Raw genomic sequence first — 20,904 nt, 5'->3', positions numbered from 1 at the left:
AAAATATGGATGAACATGGTCTTTTGGTCTTTTGTCTTATGCAAATCTTCCAGATAGTTTCAGATTAAATAAGACTTAATCAGATTTTATTTTGACATTATTTTTGCAGTGCATCACCAGAAGACTTGTACAAATATTCACAACACAGTTTTCATATCACTTTTAATTTAAAGGTCCCATATTGTATAAAGTGAGAACGCAGGTCTAGGTTAGATATTACTACTGTGAACGTATTAAAGTGCTCAGTCCACAGAGAAATGCACAAAGGCTGTTTTCAGAACCTGAGCCATCAGGACTTCTTTAAGTTTATTATGTCACATCGAAACAGTCCCCGCCCTCAGCCATTACCCCAGCAAGGCCCACACACACCCACCATACACCCACCCACCCACCTACCCACTCTTTTTTGTTGAGGAAACGTTGCATAATTGTTGGATGTCAGGAAGCTGGTATATCATTGCACAGCCTTCCTATGGATAGTAATATTAGAGACCAGTGGCTCAAGTTTGTTTTTCCTGAAATACTAAGGCAATTTAACCCAAATTTGACAGACTGTTCGGCTCATTTCAGCTCTGACTGACCATCGCCATTTGGATTTACTGGTGAGTTTTGCGAAGCTCAATATGAGGCAACAATCTGTTAGCTGTGGCCAGCCTGACTGTGCACCATTTAGAAAACAGTTAGCCAGTCAGAACAGGGGCTCAGAGAATGACACAAAATGCCCTGCTCTTGCCGGAGCTCCAGAGAGATTAGATTTGATGCTTAAAACCACAAATACTCTATATCTTCTTATGGATATCAAAACTAGAGATAAAACGCTGGAGAAGTGTAATATATGGGACCTCAAAAATGAAGGGACAATTAAGAGAAGAACAGTGGTATTAAATGAGTTTATTGCAGATATGCACGATTACATTATAAATAGACAGCAACATGCAACACAGGACAGACAGTTTGAAGCAGATGAGGGTTTTTTTCCATGTTATTGTGTCTTCTTAAATACTTGGTGGCAGACTTTGTCGAGCACAGTGATTTCCTGAAAGAGAATAAGACATAGACCTTTAGACTGCAAGTCCGACATGATGCAACGACTGTTTCTCTTGGTTACATAATCAGGTTGAGCTTAAATCTATATGTTTTAGATGGTGATTCATGGCTTTCCTGGCAAATATGCAAAAACCTTTCCATCCGTGTGTCATGTGTTAAGTGATGTGCTGCGCTCCCTCTCTCACCAGGTGTAGCAGGTCTCCCTCGATCCAGTGTTTCCAGCCACGATTTTCCTTCTCCCCCTTCTGCACACACACCAGCTTGTCCCCGTCCCAGTTCACCAGTGTCTGTTACATCACCACACAAGCATGCCAACAATGGTCAGTCTATGGTTGCTTTTAATCACGATTATTCCCTCTACTGCCATCCAGAGCACTTTTCCTCGTTTTATTCTAGAAAACATTCCTACCATGACTTTTCGGTTGTCCAGGGCTTTCAATTGCTCCTCAAACTCCTCTCCCACAGTGAAGTTGACCTCGTAGTTTCTGAAGGTGCTCAGTGTCTTTGTTTCAAACTTGTCTCCGTTCTGGACGATCACTTTTGTCTGATGCAGGTGAGAAGCTATCTTTCTGGTGGCAAAGTCAATGTCTGCAAGTAAAAAAAAAAGAAGAAAAAAAAAGAGTGGATTAATGTAGCAGTGGTAGCATTGTGGATCAATTTTGGCAAATTCTATGTAACCATGAAGAATTTTTCTCTTATGCTGGAGTTGGTGTGTGGTTTGACTTTTTAGCTCCCTGCTTCATGATTAAATCCTTCTGTGCACAGACACACCAAAAGCACACACACACACACACACACACACGAAACCACAGGCCGCTTATTATGATTCCTCTCCTACTGGTCGCCTTGACAGTTTCATTTACCCTTTAAAAATGACCTTGCTCCGATTCAGAATAGTCTTAAATGAGTTTCTCCGCCCTGTTCAGCACTGGGTCCTGCCAAAGAGAAACACCCACCCTCACCGTTTAGATATTCATATCCCATTTGCCCCAAAGTGAAAATTCAATTTCTTCCCATCACTCTTACAGATATGGCCCCTATATTTACCCATCTAAGTGATATTTCTGACCCATTTCCATAAGGATGTCATTTTCCTATCTGCTTGATGGAAATGAGGTGCAGGCGTTCAGGATTTCCGGGATTTTGCGAGAGCTGAGTGTAGCGGGGTTGTTGTATGAATTGCAGATAGAGTCATGAATAATGGAAGTGTTTCTGGGGCTGATCAATGACGCGCCAAAAAGGAGGAGAGCCGAGCCGAGTGCTGGACTCTCTCTTGTTTTTTTTTTATTTTTTCTTGAAGCGATGACCTGGCCCGCTGCCTGGTCCAGGGTTGGAATCTGTCTTCCTTTCCTGCGAATCAGGAGGATGAAAATACAGAAAGTGAGTGAATCAATATTTATTTGGCGTGAGAACAGACGGCAGACGCTCACAGAGTGGAGGTTAACTTGGCCTGACAGCAGCTCAATGAGGAAATGAAGCAGTGCCACAACGTTCTTCTCCTTTATTTTCCCCTCCCTCTCTCTCTCTCTCTCTCTTTCACTCACACCGCAGCTCTCTCACTCTTTCTGTCACATTGATTCCAGATTTTCCACTCAGGCCTGCCACTCTACTTTAAATGTAACCCTCTAATTGATCCCTGTCTTTAAGTAGGGTTACAAGCCACATCCTCCCCGCCTATGCCATGTCACCCTAAGCAGGCAGGGTGAGTTCGACTCACCGAGGGCCTTCATGACGTCCTCGAAGTTCTCGTTGCTCACCATCTCCCAGCGTCCATTGTAGTCTGCTGGCATTTTGACTGGTGTGTGAGTGGAGACAGGAGTTTGCCTTAGGGTTGTTTGTCTAAGTGAGAGAGACAGTCCGACGCTCAGCCCTTTATATACACTGTGTGTGTGTGTGTGTGTGTGTGTGTGTGTGTGTGTGTGTGTGTAAACCAAAGGACAGGGTCCGCCTGATAATTTCCTCAGGACAGTGTGTGTGTGTGTGTGTGTGTGTGTTAGTGTATGTGATATAAAGTTCAGGTTAACATGGTGCATTGTGAACACACTGCCCTATTGCCTGCAGTCATGTGTCACCTCTGCACAGACTTCTGTACCCATTGTTAAGTGTGTGCACACTCGCTTGGACGCACTTAAGGAGTCGCACATGTTGCACATTATTTCAATACTCATTTCCTTAACTGGCAACACTGGCTTCATCAATTACTCATTCTAATGCACTAAAACTGAGGAGAGAGGAAGAGGAGCAGGGGTCGAGAGGAGTGCTGACTGTAATGACTGACTTCCTCTTGGGTTTAATGTCATGGGTGCAAAGGGAAGAAATTTTGTTGCCTCATATTTCATCTCCACAAGAGACAGAAATACAACTTTTATCTCACTGAAATATGCCAGGTTTATTGACTTAAACCTCTTTAACAATCATTTTAAGATTAGAGACCTGCACTGAATCAGCTGGAGCTGCTTTATCAGCGGGAGAGTGTGAGCATGTGTGCACACAGTATTTATGGCACTATTTTTGTGTGTGTGTATATCTGAGCTGCTCACTGTTGGTTTATACAAAACACCTGGTGGGTTTGTATCCAGGTTACAGGTTTACCACTAGACCACATTTTTTTTAAAATCTATGTCTAATGTGAAATTGATCTTGAATTGCCACCTAATGCCTCTTTCTCCTCTTTATCTCAGAGTGTCAGCTAAGACTGTTTCTCAACAGCAGCTGTAATCAATGCAGTTTAATCTCTGGATCTTTTTCAGAGGAACTGAAGCGCTTTCAAAGATCATATAGTAAAAAAAAGATGATGCAGTCATGTCTTATCTGGCCTATCAACACCCAGTTTGATCTTGTGGTGATGCGGTTGTATGTGGAGGGTCAAAGGTGGGGCAGGCAGCCTGCGTCCTGGTTTATCAGAGCTGATAAAGTGCCTAGATCTAAAGTGACACTTATCTTTTACCCATAGTCAATTGAATTCCAGTGTCTCTATCCCTCATTTTAACCATGTAAGGACAATGACCAGAATTGTCTGCAATCTAGTTATCCTGCATTTTCCCAAACATACAAATAACTATCAAACAATGTGCATACAGCAGGCAGCATCAGGTGAGGGATTATAGAAATGCACAGCAAAGTTAAAGCTGCACTTAACAAGAAATGCAATATATGACATATACATTTCTATATCAAGAGTAGTGTATATATGTTACTTATACTATTATCGCATATATACATTCTCTGGTCATATGAAGATGTAAGAAGATACATGAAATACCCATTGTAAAATTTGTATATTTACATATGATTAAAAAAATCTATATGATTGATTTTTATATAGTGCATCATGTTGCAATCATATATGTTAACAATATATATTTAATTTATATATGCAAGTTTATTAAAACAACATACATATAGAAATTCTGTATCTTTATATATGTTTGACATATTTGTATGTGTAAGACATATATGTCAATATAATGAATTCTTCTAATTTCTAATATTCTATATTTTTACATATGTGCTTTTATTTTCTATGTACATACAGTATATGTCATGTATAGAAATTTAGTAAAGCATTTAGCAGATAAAGAGCTAAAAGAGTGAATATTGGAAACAAACATGAGTGCATAGGCAGCTGTATGCTAACGTGTTCACCTTAACAACTTAGGAAGACTAGAATGCGATAAGTTGCCAGTGTTGTGTTTACAGCTTGTTGGCTTCCCTCAAGTGGCCAAAAAATGAATGAAAAAATAAAGTAATAAATAAAGGAATGCAGCTTTAAAGCCAAATATTCATATGCTACTACTGTATTAGTTTTTTTTCCCATATCAAATTAATATACACCTGAAAATGATAGATCTTTAGAAATCCAATGTAACACTAAGTGTCCCCCATCAGTTAAAGTAGTAGTAGATGGTAGTAGTATATAAAATAACAAGTGGCAGCTGACTGACTAGTGTCTCTCCTGTGCACTGCCTATGTTTCAAGTAATTTTAATCGAACATATTATCATTGTGATTTATAACTTGCAACCCACAACTGTTTCTGCACAGAAAATGCCGCTGGCCCCACCCGCTACCTGCTCTACGAACAGATTTGTATGACACTCAGAGGTAGTCAATTGAACAATCACTCTGTAGATAAAACTCAAACTGTCGATCTCTGTTGAAATCTTGATTACTTTTCTCAACCTTCACCTCAGCTCAACTTCAGAGCTTCATGAACATTGTTTTTCATTTCACCACATAGGGGCAATGTTGCTGCATATACGTCAGAGCTCCTCAGAACCAGAGGTGGCACTGGTTTGCTCTGTGCAAAATAGTACCACATGTTATACTGTGATCAAAGCTGGGATGACACAGAGACATCTGGCAACCGAGAGGCCGACTTGGAGGAAATCTGTTCTCTGTGGCTTTTCGCTTTCGTCAGGTGAATTGGTAGAAATTTGTAACTTGTAGGAACAGGTTGAAGACATGCAAAAACTGGTTCACAGTAAACAAGAAAACAGAAATGATCATCTGAATTTGAATTTAATGTCGAGCTTTAACCTTTCTGTGCTGCTTTTAGCAAATTAACATGTCTTGTATCATGTGTTTTATTGCTTTAATTGATTTTATACTTTATATTGTTTATTTCTTATCAGTTCAAAATTGGTTTTAATATTTGTGAATTATAGTTGTATTCAGGGCGTCCTTGACAAAGAGAACTTGCTCTCAATGGCCCTCCTTGTATAAATAAAGGTTTGAATGAATGAATGAATGATTTAGAGAATGACAAGTAATCCTATAAGGGATTGCACCCGTTTGCACATACATGCTTGCATGTGCACAATGTCTCATATACTTATGCAAATGCAATTAGGGTAGTTTTAATAATGCATGACAGCACATTCATTTCTAATTCTGCCTAATTCCCACCTAATGGCACATCCTGCACCCCATAACCTTGGAGGCACATGCCCACACCCACACACACACTGATACTCACAAACACACACACACACACACACACATACACACACAAACACAAACACACACTGCATTGACATGTCATCTGTGAGTTGATCATACATGTCTCTGTGTTGCAATATTTCTACACACCTCGGCTGCATTTCACACCTTTCAGCATATCTACGTTTTGTGCACGTTGTTACATGCAACTTGTGATTTTTAACATGCATCTTATATTGTGATAGACAGGCTGTGGAATAAATCCCGCACTTCTATTTCCTGGGACTCTTCATTTGTCTGCTCTCCCTCTGAGAGTTGAGCTTCTGCCTATCTCAGCCTAATCTTTTAACAGTGAGATGTTGTGCATTGTGCATGCATGCTGTGTCACCCTCCGCACATACACTTTCAATATCCTCTGTGATTCAATTCAATTTGGTTCATTATCGTGCCATTCAAAGCACTGCATTACCGAGTCTTTACATCCCCATGCAGCTCCCCCAGTGGTCCCCTCATCTCTGCCATCGCCTCCTCCTCCCTGTTGTTTCGAAACATCAAAGGTTAGATTAATCACAACCCTCAGAGGAGACAAATGACTGAGAAAAGTTGGCTCTTTGTAATGAAACCTTAGTCATGGATTTCAGCAGAGAGTAGATATATTTGTAATATATTTTCATCCCACCCATGGCCTCTAATAGTGCAGTGTCTTGCTGTGTGCTTTGATGTCCCTGTGAGAATCGAAAGCGCCCCAGTGTTCCCACACGATTGAATGATTTTTGCTTTTATCCTCCTCATGGAAGCTATTCTGAAAAAAAAAGGCTCAGCAGTGGTGTTACACGTGTCAGTACAAGATGAAAAGTTGCCATGTTAGAGGAGATAGTACATACAGGAGGAATGCATGCCTGCACACGCACACACCCATACACACACCCATACACATACACATACACATACACATACACATACACATAATGGGGGGTGAAAAGGGACATGGAGACGCAGGTAAACACACTTGTCTCATCCCTCATGCAGACACAAGCATTTGCATGACTTTTAGTAAATAATCACAAGCACATATGTCCGTGCATCTCACCCTCCATGTCCCTTTTCACCTCCCACACGCACACAGAGAAAATTACATTTTTACACTCAAAACCCTTTCAGACAAAGGGCTTAAGTTAGAGGAAAGAAAGTCAATTTTCATGACTGTGACTCGAAACAGTGTGCGGTCCTTTGGAGAGAAGAAAATAAGAGGCCTCCAGGTTGGACAGCCTTGATATCGATAGATGAAGCCTATTCAGGTGGCACAGACATATTCTAAAAGCATGGTACACATGGAGGCACATTCTGTGTCAAGGTCACCCTGTGTGCAGGCCCTGCCATCAATCTATGCATGTACTATGCACATTTGCCTGCAGTTGTTTGTCTGTTTATGCACGCTAAATGCCTCACTTTGCCTGACCATCATCACTCTCCTACACGCCCACTTTGATCCGACCTATACCAGCCTGGTATCCGAGCCCATTCACTCCCAAGGAGCATAAATCAAATCCCATGTTCCACCTCTGTGTGTGTCATCCCATCCCCTGAGGGGAAACCTTGCCATCCTAACCTCCACCAATCCAATGTGGTGTTTCCTCACGCACCGCCCCTTGCCCCCACACCCTCTTCCAAAAGGAGCTTCCAGATAATCATAGGAAGAAAACATACTGTAAGCTCTCTCCCATCTTTCACTTCTGTGTTTTTTGACTGTGTCCCTCAGGAAGTCAGAGCTGGAAAATAGAGAGGAGAAGAAGGGGATGACAATGCTAAATATTTCATGTTTTCCTCTTGGTAATTCCGTGCAGTCAGAAAGAGACCTCGTTTTCCACAGAAACATGAGCAACTCGGGAACTGATTGCGGGAGCCTGGTAAACTCTGTGTTTCTCTCTATTTTTTTGCTTCTCTGCTCTGAAATAGGCCTGGATGGTGATGCATAATGCATAGGGCTTCCTATGTGGAGCTGGAAAGGGCTGTGGGTCCTGAGGGATCAGCCAGGGAAAGGGTGATCAGATTCGCATTCTGCAGTGGAGGGTCGGGCACGTCAAAGGAAGGAGATGGAGGAAAAAGATTAGTTTGCCCACTAGTCACTCCTGTGTTTTTGTGTTAGTGATTCAGATTACTGTAATCCTCATGTAAATTGTTGTTATTCTGGTTTTCTGAATCACACAAGGCAAACACTGCAGAACAGAATGCTGAGTTCTTATGTTGTCTAATTTGTTATGTACCAAACGTATCTTTATGTCTGACAATGTGTACATATTCATTCATTGTATAATTATATATTTATACTCTGTGTCTGCTTCCTTCCCAGCGTACAGGTTCTCAATCACCGGCGCCATTGTCCAGAAGCCTCCAGTCGGTGCCCCTGCCACCATGAAGTCACAAACCAGGTTTTCATCCAAATGTAGCTGAAAATTTTAAACAAATTTCCAGAAGATCATTGATAGAAAATGCTGAATAATATGCATTTCCGTTCACATCTGTTATACAAATATCAGGGGTTGGTTGGTCAAGGTAAACAGCTGGTGGCGCAAATTCTCCAGTCGGCTGCCATTGCACAGGAAGAAGACACATGGGTCAGACAACAAATGCTGAAAAACCATGTGGAAAAACATGATGGAAAATATGGCTGTTATTTTCCTCTTGCAGCTATCAACTACAACAAGTGTTGGGAGGCAGCTTCGCTACATGTAGATGTGCTGAAGTAGCTTTCAGTGTCATGTAATGTTTTACTTTTCACTAGCAGGGTGGCACAATCAAAGACAATATGATTCCATCTTTTTATCTTGACTAAGAAAATTGAGCACAGATTCTGATTTAGGAGAGAATCCAACAGGCTGCCTTGTGCAATATATCTATAAGTATAAGCATGGAGCAGAGAGGAGGGACGGGCATCAACCTGTGCTCCTGTTTCGTCATATTGAGGAATGTTGCACAGCTTCTGCAAGACTGTGGAAACAACTGTATAACATTTCAGCAAAAAAAAAGTATGTAATAATTTCCATATATTGACGGTGATGTTGCCATATATGTCACCTATAAGGGGATATATTACTATCACATATATACATACATGAAATACACATAGTAAAATTTGCATATGTACAGATATTAAAATATCTATATGATACATTTTTATATGGTGTAACCTGTTGTGACCACATATGTAAACGATATATAGTTCACATAAAAAACGCACAAAATTCTATGTGTTTCTATTCATTTCTTCCTAACTTTAAACATGTCTATCCTCACATTTTGGGAAAGTGGTCTCAGACTTATCAACATATTTACATATATATTATATATATATTTACATAACATATGTTTTTAATCTGAGCATACATACATAAACATAGATATTTGTATGGACTAGACATATCTGCCAATAGAAATTAAACTGTTCTAATTTGTAATAGGTTTTATATGTAGTTTTCACATATCTTCTTTAATATTTCATATGTACAAATATTTTAAATATATTATTATATTCCATACATTTCGTACATGGAAATTCAATATATGTCCACATTCATATTGGAATATGGGGAACAGAATGATCTCAGTTTAGGTTTAGAGACAACTAATGTACTAATTTACTCTCATGTTTCTTATATTTCCTACTGGTGTCACTTCTGTCTTTGTTCCTGCCTTCCAGAGAGGAGAGGAGAGGAGAGGAGACGAAAGGAGAGGAGAGTAGGGGAGAGGATGAGGGGATGGGGGGAGGAGAGGAGAAGAGTGGAGAGGAGGGGAGAAGAGTGGAGAGGAGCTGTTGGTGGAAATGAAAGCCTGTTCTGCTGAGACAGTTAGTTGCCAGTCCATCTGGGTAGAGATGGAAAGTGCTCTAGTTGTCACAAACATTCTGCATTTCTCTCTGTGCCCTCTATAACAAACACTGATGGGGGGAGAAGAGGGGAAGGAAAAAAGAAGACAGACACTGAGTGAAAAAAATAAGAAGGCACATGAGGCAACGTGGGAAAGAGGGAAGTCAGCCAGAAATAACATAAAGGAGGCAAAGCAGGAAAGAAAACAGAAGGAAAAAGTAGACTGTCATTTCACATTTACTCCTCACTGTAGGAAAGTGAGCATCCTCAGCGCCTCTGATGTCTGGCGTGGGAGTGGAATGAGAAAACTTTGGCCCAGGTTCACGTCTAATTTCTCTTGGTTATTTGGCCTTTCCGCTTGTGAAGCTTTCAATCTCAGAGGCCCCCGGGGGTCCAGATTATCTCTTTCGTTTGGAGAAAATGAGCCGAGCTGGAAGCTACATTACTTCCCCAGCCTTATGTGAGCTCATTTTTCCCCACACCACCATTAGCTCGCTAAAGCCATTTGGAGAGGCACAGCGGAGTGTTTCCATGTTCATCAGTGAGAGCCTGGCATTCCCTCAGTCAGTTATCACCAGAACTGTCTCTGTGTGATACAGTAATTCATGCCTCAGGCTTGTGTTTCTGTGCCAGGATGATTATACAAGAGACATTTTGATGGAGTAGAGATTTCAAACTCAAAGTAGTGTTCAGTCATCACTGCTCCGTACTCACACTTGAGCTTGAGCGATACAATACAAGTGGTATTATTCACAGAATGAGCTGTAACAAATGCAAAGTTAATCTGTGGTTTAATTGTAAAGCTTTTTTTTTATCCAAAGAAAAACAGAAAACATTGAAATATAAAGTGAACTGAAGTCTCCTGTTGATTGCACATGTTGGTGTAATGTTTGCCTGTATATTTGTATGTGTCCATGTGTCTTTATGTGTGGATGTGTAGCCTGCAAATTCATATAATGTGCAATTGATGTGGACCTTTTACCTCAGAACACCCTACTTTGAGTCAGATCCTGCTCTGAACAGGCACAACCAGACCCTTCGGTTTCAGTCATGACTGATTTGGTGACACCTGTGCTTACTGTGGCAATGGGATGGTTTGAAGCCAAGCGTGAAAGAAGCCAGCACCTCCATGTCTGAGGCTGTGGTGCTCGGTTGGAAAAAGGTGGATTGCTCACTCCGGGCCTGGAGTGCATCAGCAGTGATGTGGGAGCTGCACTGGACCGCCATGATGAACTGAGCTGCTGAGCCTGAAGGCAAAAGTTTCAATTTACAAGCTGACTTATGTTCCTTAACTGTGGTCAGGAGCGATGGGCAGTGAGGGAAAGAATGATATCGCTGACGCAAGCAGCCAAAGTGAGTTTCCACTGCTGGGTAGCTGGGCCCACCCATGCAGATACAGAACCTCGCAAAGGAGCTTGGAGTAGAAGTGATTCTCCTTTATGAATGAAGCCAGCTGAGGCACGTCCAACTCGGAGGAGGCCCTGGGTCAGACCCAAAACACGCTTGAGGGATTACATGTCCCATCTGGCCTGGAAACACATCCCCCAGGAGAAGCTGGTGGATGTGGAAGTGGGTGAGGGAAGTCTGTGCTACCTTGCTCAGCCTCCTGCCACCTTGATCCAGACCTGAATAAGCAGCCAAAATAGATGCATGGATGGAGTTTCATTTGAAATAAGGTGTGTATTGACCAGTGGGGGTAGCACACACTCCTTGAGCACCTGCTCAGTCAGAAACACAACAGAAGAGAAGCAACTCATCTGTTAAGTGCATGAAAACAGACCTTCCATCCACCAGGGGGATTCATTATCTTTCATTGTTTTAATGCAGAAGACTAAAGCAGAGAGTCAACAGAGTGTTTGAACTTCAGTAAAACGTGTGCATAGTCTATTGTCTTCCACTTCACATCTAGTATGTGCCTGTTGTAACAGCTGAAGTTGTGACATGTGCCTTTAAAACACGATGTGTTGCCTAGATACCAGAGGAGCAGCGTCATCATCATCATAAGTTAATTGAGCGCTGCACCTTGATTTGCTTATGTGTGGCTTCTGTTTTTGTTCATGTATAATGAGATGGAGATAAAGTTGAAGTGTAGTAAGTTAATAAACGACAAGTATTGTGGAAGTCTCAGCACTTGTGCGAACATGAGTTTACTCTGGCCTTCCTCTCCTCTCTCCACGTTCTCCAAACTGCTTCAACCAAAATACACGGACCCTAACGTCAGGTAGACACACCTGGATATGTGGCGCAGAAAAACACCCGTGTTCACATCAGCTGTTTATCTGCTGCGTTGCTGCTTCTGCCAGCTCTATCAGGACACTTGAATGTTGGATTTCTCGTCATTTTAAAATCATTTCTGATTTATTTTTGCCAGAAAATGCCTCTAATGTCTCCACATGCAGCTGCCAAGGTGCTTTTCATGTCTGTGACATATTCAGATTCAGCCTAGACACAGAGACTATAGCGGAAGGTGTCAGTTTTGTGTAATATTGTTGGTGTGATGTCAAAATGACTGTCAGCAGGTCTTTAATCTGTCTATTTGACATGTGCATCATGTGAAAAAAATAGGCGAGACAACAAATCATTAGATCATGCGACACAGCCACAATGTGAGAGATCTCACACAGGCAGTGTGTCTCCGGGCCTAGCTGGTATAATTTGCATACTAGATTCTGTGAATCTTGTATCTCAGTGGACACTTTGCATCCTGACAGAGAAAGTTGGACTCCACAAGTAACCCGATGCAAATGTATAGACTGTAGTTGCAAAACATGTCTGCTACAAGTAGTACCAGAAATGGGGTTTAATACAGTGAAAGTCTTAAGTATCACAACAAACCTGGTAGTTTACACCCGTTGAGGAAAAATGTACCAGACATTCCAGTAAACAACAACGTTCAGTTTGTGCATCAAACATGGATGACAATGTGATCAGACATCAGGGATCTCTGAGCTGTGTTTGCTAAAGATGTTCTGTCTCAGTGCATCTTGACAAACCACTGAGTGTTACCAGCACAGGAAACACAGTAATACACAAGCCTGTGTCTACAATAGCTGCCTGCTTGTTGTTTCCACTGTGGAGAAATTCCACTGCAGATGTGCTGGGTTCAGGTTACAATGGTGGTTAAAGGTAGTTGAAAGGTATCCATAGTAACAACTATCCATGGTCTCCTTTCAAACACAAAAGCCCACAACTTATGACCCTTTCACACTCCTTTATGTCTATTATGTCTATTTACACTCTACATGTGAGCTCCGTAGTTGGCATTGATGATCCATGGTTGATTTTGGTGTCTGCTCATAACAATATTCCAACTTGACAGAAAACTTCTTTTCTGCCTCAATTTTTCAATAATGCAAGAAACTGATTAAATCACAGAAGATTACAACATGACCTGGCAGCTTCCCACAAAGATGCATTGCTCTCGAGCCAAGTGATGAGTTTTGAGGCCAGCGTGTGATATGTTAGCTTCGAGCAGTGTTATCCTCGCTGAGCTGATTTTGACGTTGCTGTGGGTTTGTTGGGTTCAAGGCTGTATTGTGTTTTCACAGATTGCTGTGCGGCTGAAGTGGCACATCAAACAACGGAAAGGGCTTTTAAATGTCACTTCTGGGTCTGAACTATAATTGGTTATTCAGCTGTTTTGTCCAGACTTTTAAATTCGTCCCGCTGTAACTGCCTCTAACCTCACTTTTCTGTCTGTCCCTTGCCCAGGCTGCACCGTCTCAGCTAACATTTATTGCCAGTTATGGACCCTATGAATAATTGATCCCGATTCTATTTAAGATCCTGACGAGGACAAATGGTACAGGGCTACACTGGCCAATATTTCTCCCTCCACTGCCCTAATAGGAGACCTCTTTACCCGCACCACTGCAGTCATTTTTCCTCCCTTTCATATTCTCTCTTGTCTTTCCCTTGGTTTCCTTTTCTCTTAGTGTGCTCTACCAAATCCCTGACACTATTTTAAGAACTGGAATCATTCCAGACGGTATGAAGGGTATTATAGAGGCGTAGCTGCAGCACCATGACAGATGATGCCAGCATTGGCCAATAGTGGAGAGGCGGGTGAGGATTTATCTCTTTGGTTTTGTAGTGGACTGGCCCTTTATTGTCACAACCAGGGAGATCATTTGGAAACAACGACGCAGGACCACAGTACATCTATTAGTGATATGAGGCGAACACCACAATCAATGCTTATTATGTTGGGCTTTTTTTATGTGTGTGTGGAGGTAGTCCAATATATTAAGTGTGTGTGTGTGTATTGTGTGGCTGGAAGGGCGAGGTACAGTAGATCATGTACATGAATGTGTCACTGGGCCCAGACCAGAGAACAGTCTGGATCCAGCTTCAGAAGTGATGGCAGATCATTAGAGTGTGTACATGCTGCAGGGAAGACAGGATATGGATCCAATGGACTGCAAATGACACACACACACACACACACATACACATACACACACACACACACACACAGGCAGACGTGTGATTCAGTGCAGCACCAACCATAATGAGCAGTTCACTCCATGTTGTAGTGTTTATCTTGCTCTTGGACGAGTTCAGTAAGAAGTTTACACTCTCTGCTTTGGTAGCCTACAATTTATGGTGCTTCAGACTGTGCTGGCATTTGCTCAGCAGTCAGATGTGACATATAGTATACGAATGTAGGTGGAGCTGAGTCCTGTCAGCTCCACCTGCACTCACTATGTTGTAAATAATGAATTACATATAGAGACCTGCTTTTTGTTAGCCTCTCCCCTCTAGCTTTCACTTTCCGTTCACCTATTTCTTTAATAAATCTCTCACTCAAAGATTTGCGCACGTTAAGATGTGCAGTGAAGTGTCTGTAACAGAAGCTTAAAGTGGACAGACAGATGAGAAAATGGGGAAATGAATAAAAGACAGGCTGTTTCCAAGTCTGACTTGAAATCTATCCATGCCAAGCCTCTGTTCTTAGCTCTGCAGGATAACAGCTCAGTCAGTAGAGACAGACATATCACACTTTTTATTTTGAGTGCGTCAGTGCGTTCACACTGACAAATGTGGCCACATGCAGTTGAAAATGGTGTAAAGTGCAAAACGGTCAAAAAATGTAATGTGGACCACTAGTAACACCTCAGTGTTTGAGCCTGGGCTGCGTGGCTTAGGGGGAGGAACCACCAGTGTGTTTTCAAACTTGTAAAAACGGCGACTGGGGAAGGAAGACATGTTGATGGTGGTCACATGACAAAGGGCCCACACACAGGGAAGTGAAACCATCCGATACATGTATTCTGGCAGGTGGTAATTACGGTCACATTTCTGCTGAAGGCGCAATGGTAGTGTTTGATTTGGTACAACACTGTGTGAGTACACTGTGTTACTGTGTACATGGCGTCCACTACGTGTGTGTGAGCTGACTCAAGTATCTGATTTGAGACACAGCAATGGAAAACAAACCCCTCATTCATAAATAATTGTGTGTTTTTACAGTATAGTAGTGGAGAGCAGGGAATGGCTGTAGCACAGCTCAGTTGTAACACTTGCAATTTGTCCAATCAGGAAGTTATAAATCAACTGATTCACTCTAAGCATGCTCAATTTAGTCTTTACTCCATGTGAGGAAGTGGCACCCTGTGGCAGACACAGACAATTTTAGAGGTTAAATACTAATCTGAGGTAAGAAAATATTTTTTTACTTTATTTATTTTGGTGACAGCTTTTTCTGCTTTGTAGTTAAACTCGGCAAACTTAAATCATGTTTATTGTGTGTCTATTTTGATATCTTACATGCAAGCTGTCTGCTAATGTTTTAGCTGTTAGCTGTAAGGTAAGCTAGTTCATGGCTACAAGAGTCACGGTTAGTTGTAACAACAATACACACACACACACACACACACACACACACACACACACACACATACACACACACACACACACACACCAGTTATGTTAAAAAAAAAGTAATTTAAGTGTTGAATAGAAATCTTTCAATATCAAGTTTTTGTCATAATCCTGATGTTACATTTCACCCCAGAATATGTCACAGCTAAAGCAGACAGTGGGGTGAATTGTAACATTTCGCTCCTTGTGTTTGGGACTGAACCATGCATTTTCTGTTTCTGTTGTAGACATAACACCTACACCACATAATAGCAGACACATGTATCTAGTTTGTGTTACATTTTAAATGCACTGGTTTAAAACAACCATCCCTGGTCTCCCCTACTGTTTTATGTTTACATTTCTGGTTTCATGAATGACAGTTTCTTCAGCAGAATCCACTGCACTCACTGTGATCACAGTGGGTAAACATCCTCAGCACTTTCTCTACGGCAACTCCAATTTTACACATACATACATATATATATGTGTGTGTGTGTGTGTGTGTGTGTGTGTGTGTGTTAGGGTCAAAAATTGTGAGACCACTTTCCCTTAATAAAATTTAAAGAAAACATATATAAGAAAGTAGAATTTTTATATCTGTGTTGTTTTAATACATATGCCATATCGAAATTCATCATTTTTAATATATGCACACATACAAATTTTACTTATATCTTTGTATATGTACAGTATATATGTGATAATAATATATCCCCCTATAGTTTACATATATGGCAACATCACTTTTGATACAGGGATTCAGTTATGTAATATCTGACATATATGTAAGAGGGATTAGATAGATCTGTCATGTCTTTTCTGTTTTCCACAAATTTCAGTAAAAGTAACTATTCAAAATTTGTTAGCGCCAGCTCCAAAATGATCCACAGTGGCATATAAACCCCACAGCCATCTAGTGTTGTGGCAGTGTAATATCAGAATGACACAGCGACACCAGTGCACAAGGATAAGTGCTCCTAACGGCCAGGCCGCAGTGTAGGCTCTGCATCAATCCCACACATCTTAGTGTGAAGCTCTTTATATTTCTATGGATTCAGCAGCAACTTTAACCCCTACCCTGTGAAGCAGGAGCATTGCAACAATGCTAGTCCATCACCAGAAAATACTGGATCCTTGAATTTATTAGGAATCTGAAAGTGAAAGTGCTCTGCTGGTTGGGCTCATTGTAGAAGAAACAGCGATCAAAACACACTTGAGCGTAACCCTGGAGGAAACAGTTCTGTACACTTGTGTACATTTTTTTATTTCTTTTTCTATTATGATTTACAATATGTTCTCCTGTGTTCAGTCATAGAAACAAAAATATTTATATCCCATGTCAGCTCCTGACAACAGATCTGCCTACACATGTGTCAGAGTGATTATCACATTCACTGTGGCACACCGTTATGAAACATGTTGAAGTGACTTCTCAGCGCTCAGGGCTAATCACTAGACCTCTCTGATAACTCCTCAGAGAGACAGAGAACTATGTCATAAAGCAGCTTCATTTGCATGCAGTGTTTTGGAGAGAAAAATAATAATGCAGAGAGAAAGAGAGAGAGAAAAAAAAATAGAGAGAGAGATAACTTACGAATTCTTGTGGTGTGATCACACCTTGAGTTCATTTGTATTGGTTCCAATCAAGGAGAATATTGCATTTGTCTATTTCTTTTTGGACACATCAGAACCAAGACTTGCAAACCAACTTATAATCTGTTCTCATCTCAGTACTCAGATTCACAGACAAACACCAGCTGCCTCATTGTATGTGTATAAGTCTACATCAGCAATAATTCTAAATAAAAGCTTGTATTTGAGTATTTGTCATAGGGACACATCTCTCTCTCTCTCTCTCTCTCTCTCTCTCTCTCTCTCTCTCTCTAATGAACATGATGTCATCCACAGCAGTGGTGTCAACCCTGATCTCCACCTGCCCATACACACCTGCACCTCATTTTGCTAATCAGCTGCCTCAGCGTCTGAAGGCCTACTGGCTCTTTCCCCTCTGTCCTTTGTCAGATTACTGTTGTGCTATTATCTTATTGCCCCACAATCTTTTTTTTCTTCCTTTGTTTGAAACTATCTACATCTCTTTATATTCTCCAGCGTTCATCTTATTTGTTTACATTTTAGCAAGTCTTCTCCAAGTCAAGGCCTGCCGCTGGTAGTTGCTGTTTACACTGCACAGAGAACGAACCTGGTTCACTTTTAATACAGGAGAAAGCCACTTGAAGTCGAAAGGAGCACCCTTTTATATCACTTCTAGATGGATTTATGGACATTTATCCTTGATGGACATGAGGGATCCTACAACCACTGGACAGAGTGAGTTCAGCTGATTATAGCAGTGTGTGTGTGTGTTGTTGTTTATTTTCTAACATATTGTACTTTTAGCTGCTGAGCCTTTACCTGCTAACCTTAGCTAAAAGGTTAAAGCTTGCTTGGTTGGCCATGTTGACGACGTTTTTCCCTCAGTATAGACTGTGTGCACACTGCTAAATGTACAGGCTATTTTGATTATGCTATGGTGTGCACCAGCCACTTGATGTGCTGGTATCAAGTGGAGGTAAAATAATATGCTTCAATATCCTCATAGAATATAAAGCTTTGGTTCTATAGGAACGGGTATTTTGCTTTTTGTTTTTCATGCTTGATGACTGGACGTGTTTGGTGACTTTCAATCCTGCTAAGTGAGACATGTTGGCTGCTGGAACCAGTTTTCTTTTGTTGATTTGGAGGTCTGTCTTTTAAGGTTGTGGTTATTTTGAGCTTTTGTGAGTATTCAGTGAGTAAACAGTGTAAACACAATAAAGGGGGGGAAAACACAGAAAGAAAGAAAAAAAATCACTGCAACCAGGCTTTGGCATGAGGGAAAATCCTACTGAAGCTGAAGCTACCATTTTATTGGAAGAAAAAGCCACGCTCTTTGCAGTAGTTTCATCTTTCTCTGTGCCTCCCTCTGAAGTTGATTATTTATAGAGCCATCTGTATGTAGACATACATGCTTCCATCTTCTGCAACACAACTCTCTATCCCCTCACTGCTCATACCACGCTGGCTTCTAACCTATCAGAATATTTTGGGTTCAGTTGTGACAACCATCTCTCCTCCAGCATCCATGTGGGATGGTTTGTGTGTGTCTCTGTGTGCGTGTGTGTGCGCGCATGTGGCAATGTGATAAAAGACAGATGTCAGACCTAGACGGAGATAGCATGGAGAGGAGGAGAACAGGGCCAACCTCGGCCAAGGTGCTTGGAGTGGGTGGAGACAGAGCGAGTCAGAGATGGCAGCAGAGCGGCATATGTATAATTGACAACCTGTGCTTCCTCTCCATAGACTTTATGACATTTTCTCTCTCTAATCTACTTTTTCTGGCCGCCACAGAAGATGGTAGTGGGCTGGGCTGTGAGTCGGCAGCTTGGATGGAAATGGCAGGGGCAGAGCATGAGCTTGGCAAGGAGAATGTGAAGAGGAGAAAATGCCAAAGCAGCCTTGACATTTTTTTTTCCCTCCCCGTCAGTGTTGCACTTTTAGCAAGAAGCAGGTCTGTCACTGATAAAAGCAGTAAGGATGGGAGGCACTGGGGTTGGGGGAAGCGGGGTGAGGAGACACTGTGCTAAAGCCCTGTGTGGGTATTTTGTTTCAGTATTGTGGGTGGGATCTAAATAGATGTTGATGTGAATGATGAGAAGGAAGAGTGAAGGTGAATAATGGAGGAGGAAGCGGCCAAAGTTTTGGTGTTGCTGATTGAGTGCTGAATACATCTTCTTCCCACTGGAGATTATGTGCTGCAAAGTTTCAGGGATTATATGCAGTTGTGTGTCTTTCCTATGTAAAAGATACATTTTCACTTCTTAATCGTTGTACTCAAAGTAATTACATGGTGATTTCAGAGAAGTCTGATGGAGAAACACAACTGGTTTTAAATTTCTATTTAAGCCAAAGTAATTTGGAGCAAACCAACAGTTCAACCACATGATCAAAACCACTTTATTTTGAGGAAGAAGTGAAAGTTAGAACACCACATACAGGAAGTTTGAGAGGAAACCTGTGCACACACACTGTGCAGTAAGTAATGGGTTAAAGTTAAATTGATCCGTAAACTACATGGATTTATTAAGAGAGGTCTGTGATATGTTCCACAATGTCTCTCTGTTCACTGTGAGTATTCAAACCCTCCTTGCTTCTGTGTTTTCTTGGGCCCATAAAACGTGTGTCTCAGGGACTTGCTCTGGCTGAACCACCTGACTTCCTGCTGCCTCTTCACACACGAATGGAAAGAAAATAATGTCGTCATACACCTCTTCAAGAGGTTTGAATTCTGGTTATACAAAGACTCATTTTTTGGTCCAGTTTCCTTATGGATTACAATAAATGTTACAAAGAATATCTCAAAACACCTCAAATGTCAAACTGTGTTGGAAAATTTTTAAATCATAAAGTTTTAGTATTTTCCCATTTTAAGCTATTGAAAATTTCCAAAGCTTCCATGCAGGCAGGGCCAGGCAGAGAAACACTAAAGGTGCTTCCAGACAGTTGCTGCTGCTGCATCTTGCTTCCTGGCAATGGTGAGGCTTTGTATTTTTAATGGATGGCAGCTACCAGCTGATGCTGTAATCTCATGCACGCAACTATAAATAGAGCAGGCTATAACCTAACATATGACATTAACATAGCAAGTTTTGCTATGAAACACTGTTGACTTGACAGCTGAGGCTGCTGCTAGATAATTTCTCTTCATTCCTGTCTCGCTGGTGAACAGGTGTGTACATCAGGGAACCAGGATAATGCTAAAATCAGCCTCTGTCTCATGGAGAGTTTAGAAATTTGACCCGTCGTCTATTCGTACAACAACAGCAGCAACAAGTGAGCACATTTGTAAGAGTGGCAGCTGGTCTCGACAACATGTAAGAAAACCTGGATGCAAGAAAACAGACAGCACATTCTGTTTCATCAGTTTTCATTTAGGTAATAAATCCATGTTAAACTATGATGAATGATTAAAAGGACGTTTAGATTCATCTCCTCTTTTGAATACGTTTGTTTCACTTTACTTTAACCTGGTAAATGTAATATTATAATTCCGGCAGGAAACCAACAAAATTTTATTTATTTATTTTTATTTGATATTATTAGTCGTATGAAACCATGTCTTCTGCTCTGCTCTGGCCACAGACTCTGACCAC

General features: G+C 41.3%; 2 protein-coding genes across 2 annotated transcripts in view; one reads left to right on the top strand and one right to left on the bottom strand.

The window, feature by feature from the left end:
- Positions 1-876: 876 nt before the first annotated feature.
- LOC139614582 (retinol-binding protein 2-like) lies at positions 877-2,923 on the bottom strand. The gene is made up of 4 exons (XM_071471941.1): positions 2,765-2,923; positions 1,457-1,635; positions 1,233-1,334; positions 877-1,036 (listed from the first exon to the last, which is right to left on the bottom strand). The coding sequence occupies exons 1-4, from the start codon at positions 2,835-2,837 to the stop codon at positions 983-985; spliced, it is 408 nt and encodes a 135-aa protein (XP_071328042.1). The 5' UTR covers positions 2,838-2,923; the 3' UTR covers positions 877-982.
- A 14,757-nt stretch (positions 2,924-17,680) lies between these two features.
- Positions 17,681-20,904, top strand: part of LOC139614423 (calsyntenin-2-like) — a 267,128-nt gene continuing 263,904 nt past the window's right edge. The window contains exon 1 of the mRNA XM_071471679.1: positions 17,681-18,043. Within this exon, the coding sequence (XP_071327780.1) occupies positions 18,010-18,043 (34 nt within the window). The 5' untranslated portion in view covers positions 17,681-18,009. The remainder of the gene's footprint in view (positions 18,044-20,904) is intronic.

Source organism: Trachinotus anak, unplaced genomic scaffold (assembly GCF_046630095.1).
Source record: "Trachinotus anak isolate AG129_WGS33_773 ecotype Australia unplaced genomic scaffold, CSIRO_AGI_Tana_v1 ptg000034l, whole genome shotgun sequence".
NCBI lineage: Eukaryota > Metazoa > Chordata > Actinopteri > Carangiformes > Carangidae > Trachinotus > Trachinotus anak.
The sequence above is the reverse complement of the archived record's forward strand: the minus strand, read 5'-3'. Positions and strand labels throughout refer to the sequence as shown.

Coding starts and splice junctions, on each gene's coding strand:
- LOC139614582 (XM_071471941.1), bottom strand. CDS start 2,837: ATGCCAGCAGACTACAATGGACGCTGGGAGATGGTGAGCAACGAGAAC. Junction 1,636..2,764: donor GGACGTCATGAAGGCCCTCG/GTGAGTCGAACT, acceptor TTTTACTTGCAG/ACATTGACTTTGCCACCAGA. Junction 1,335..1,456: donor TGGACAACCGAAAAGTCATG/GTAGGAATGTTT, acceptor GTGATGTAACAG/ACACTGGTGAACTGGGACGG.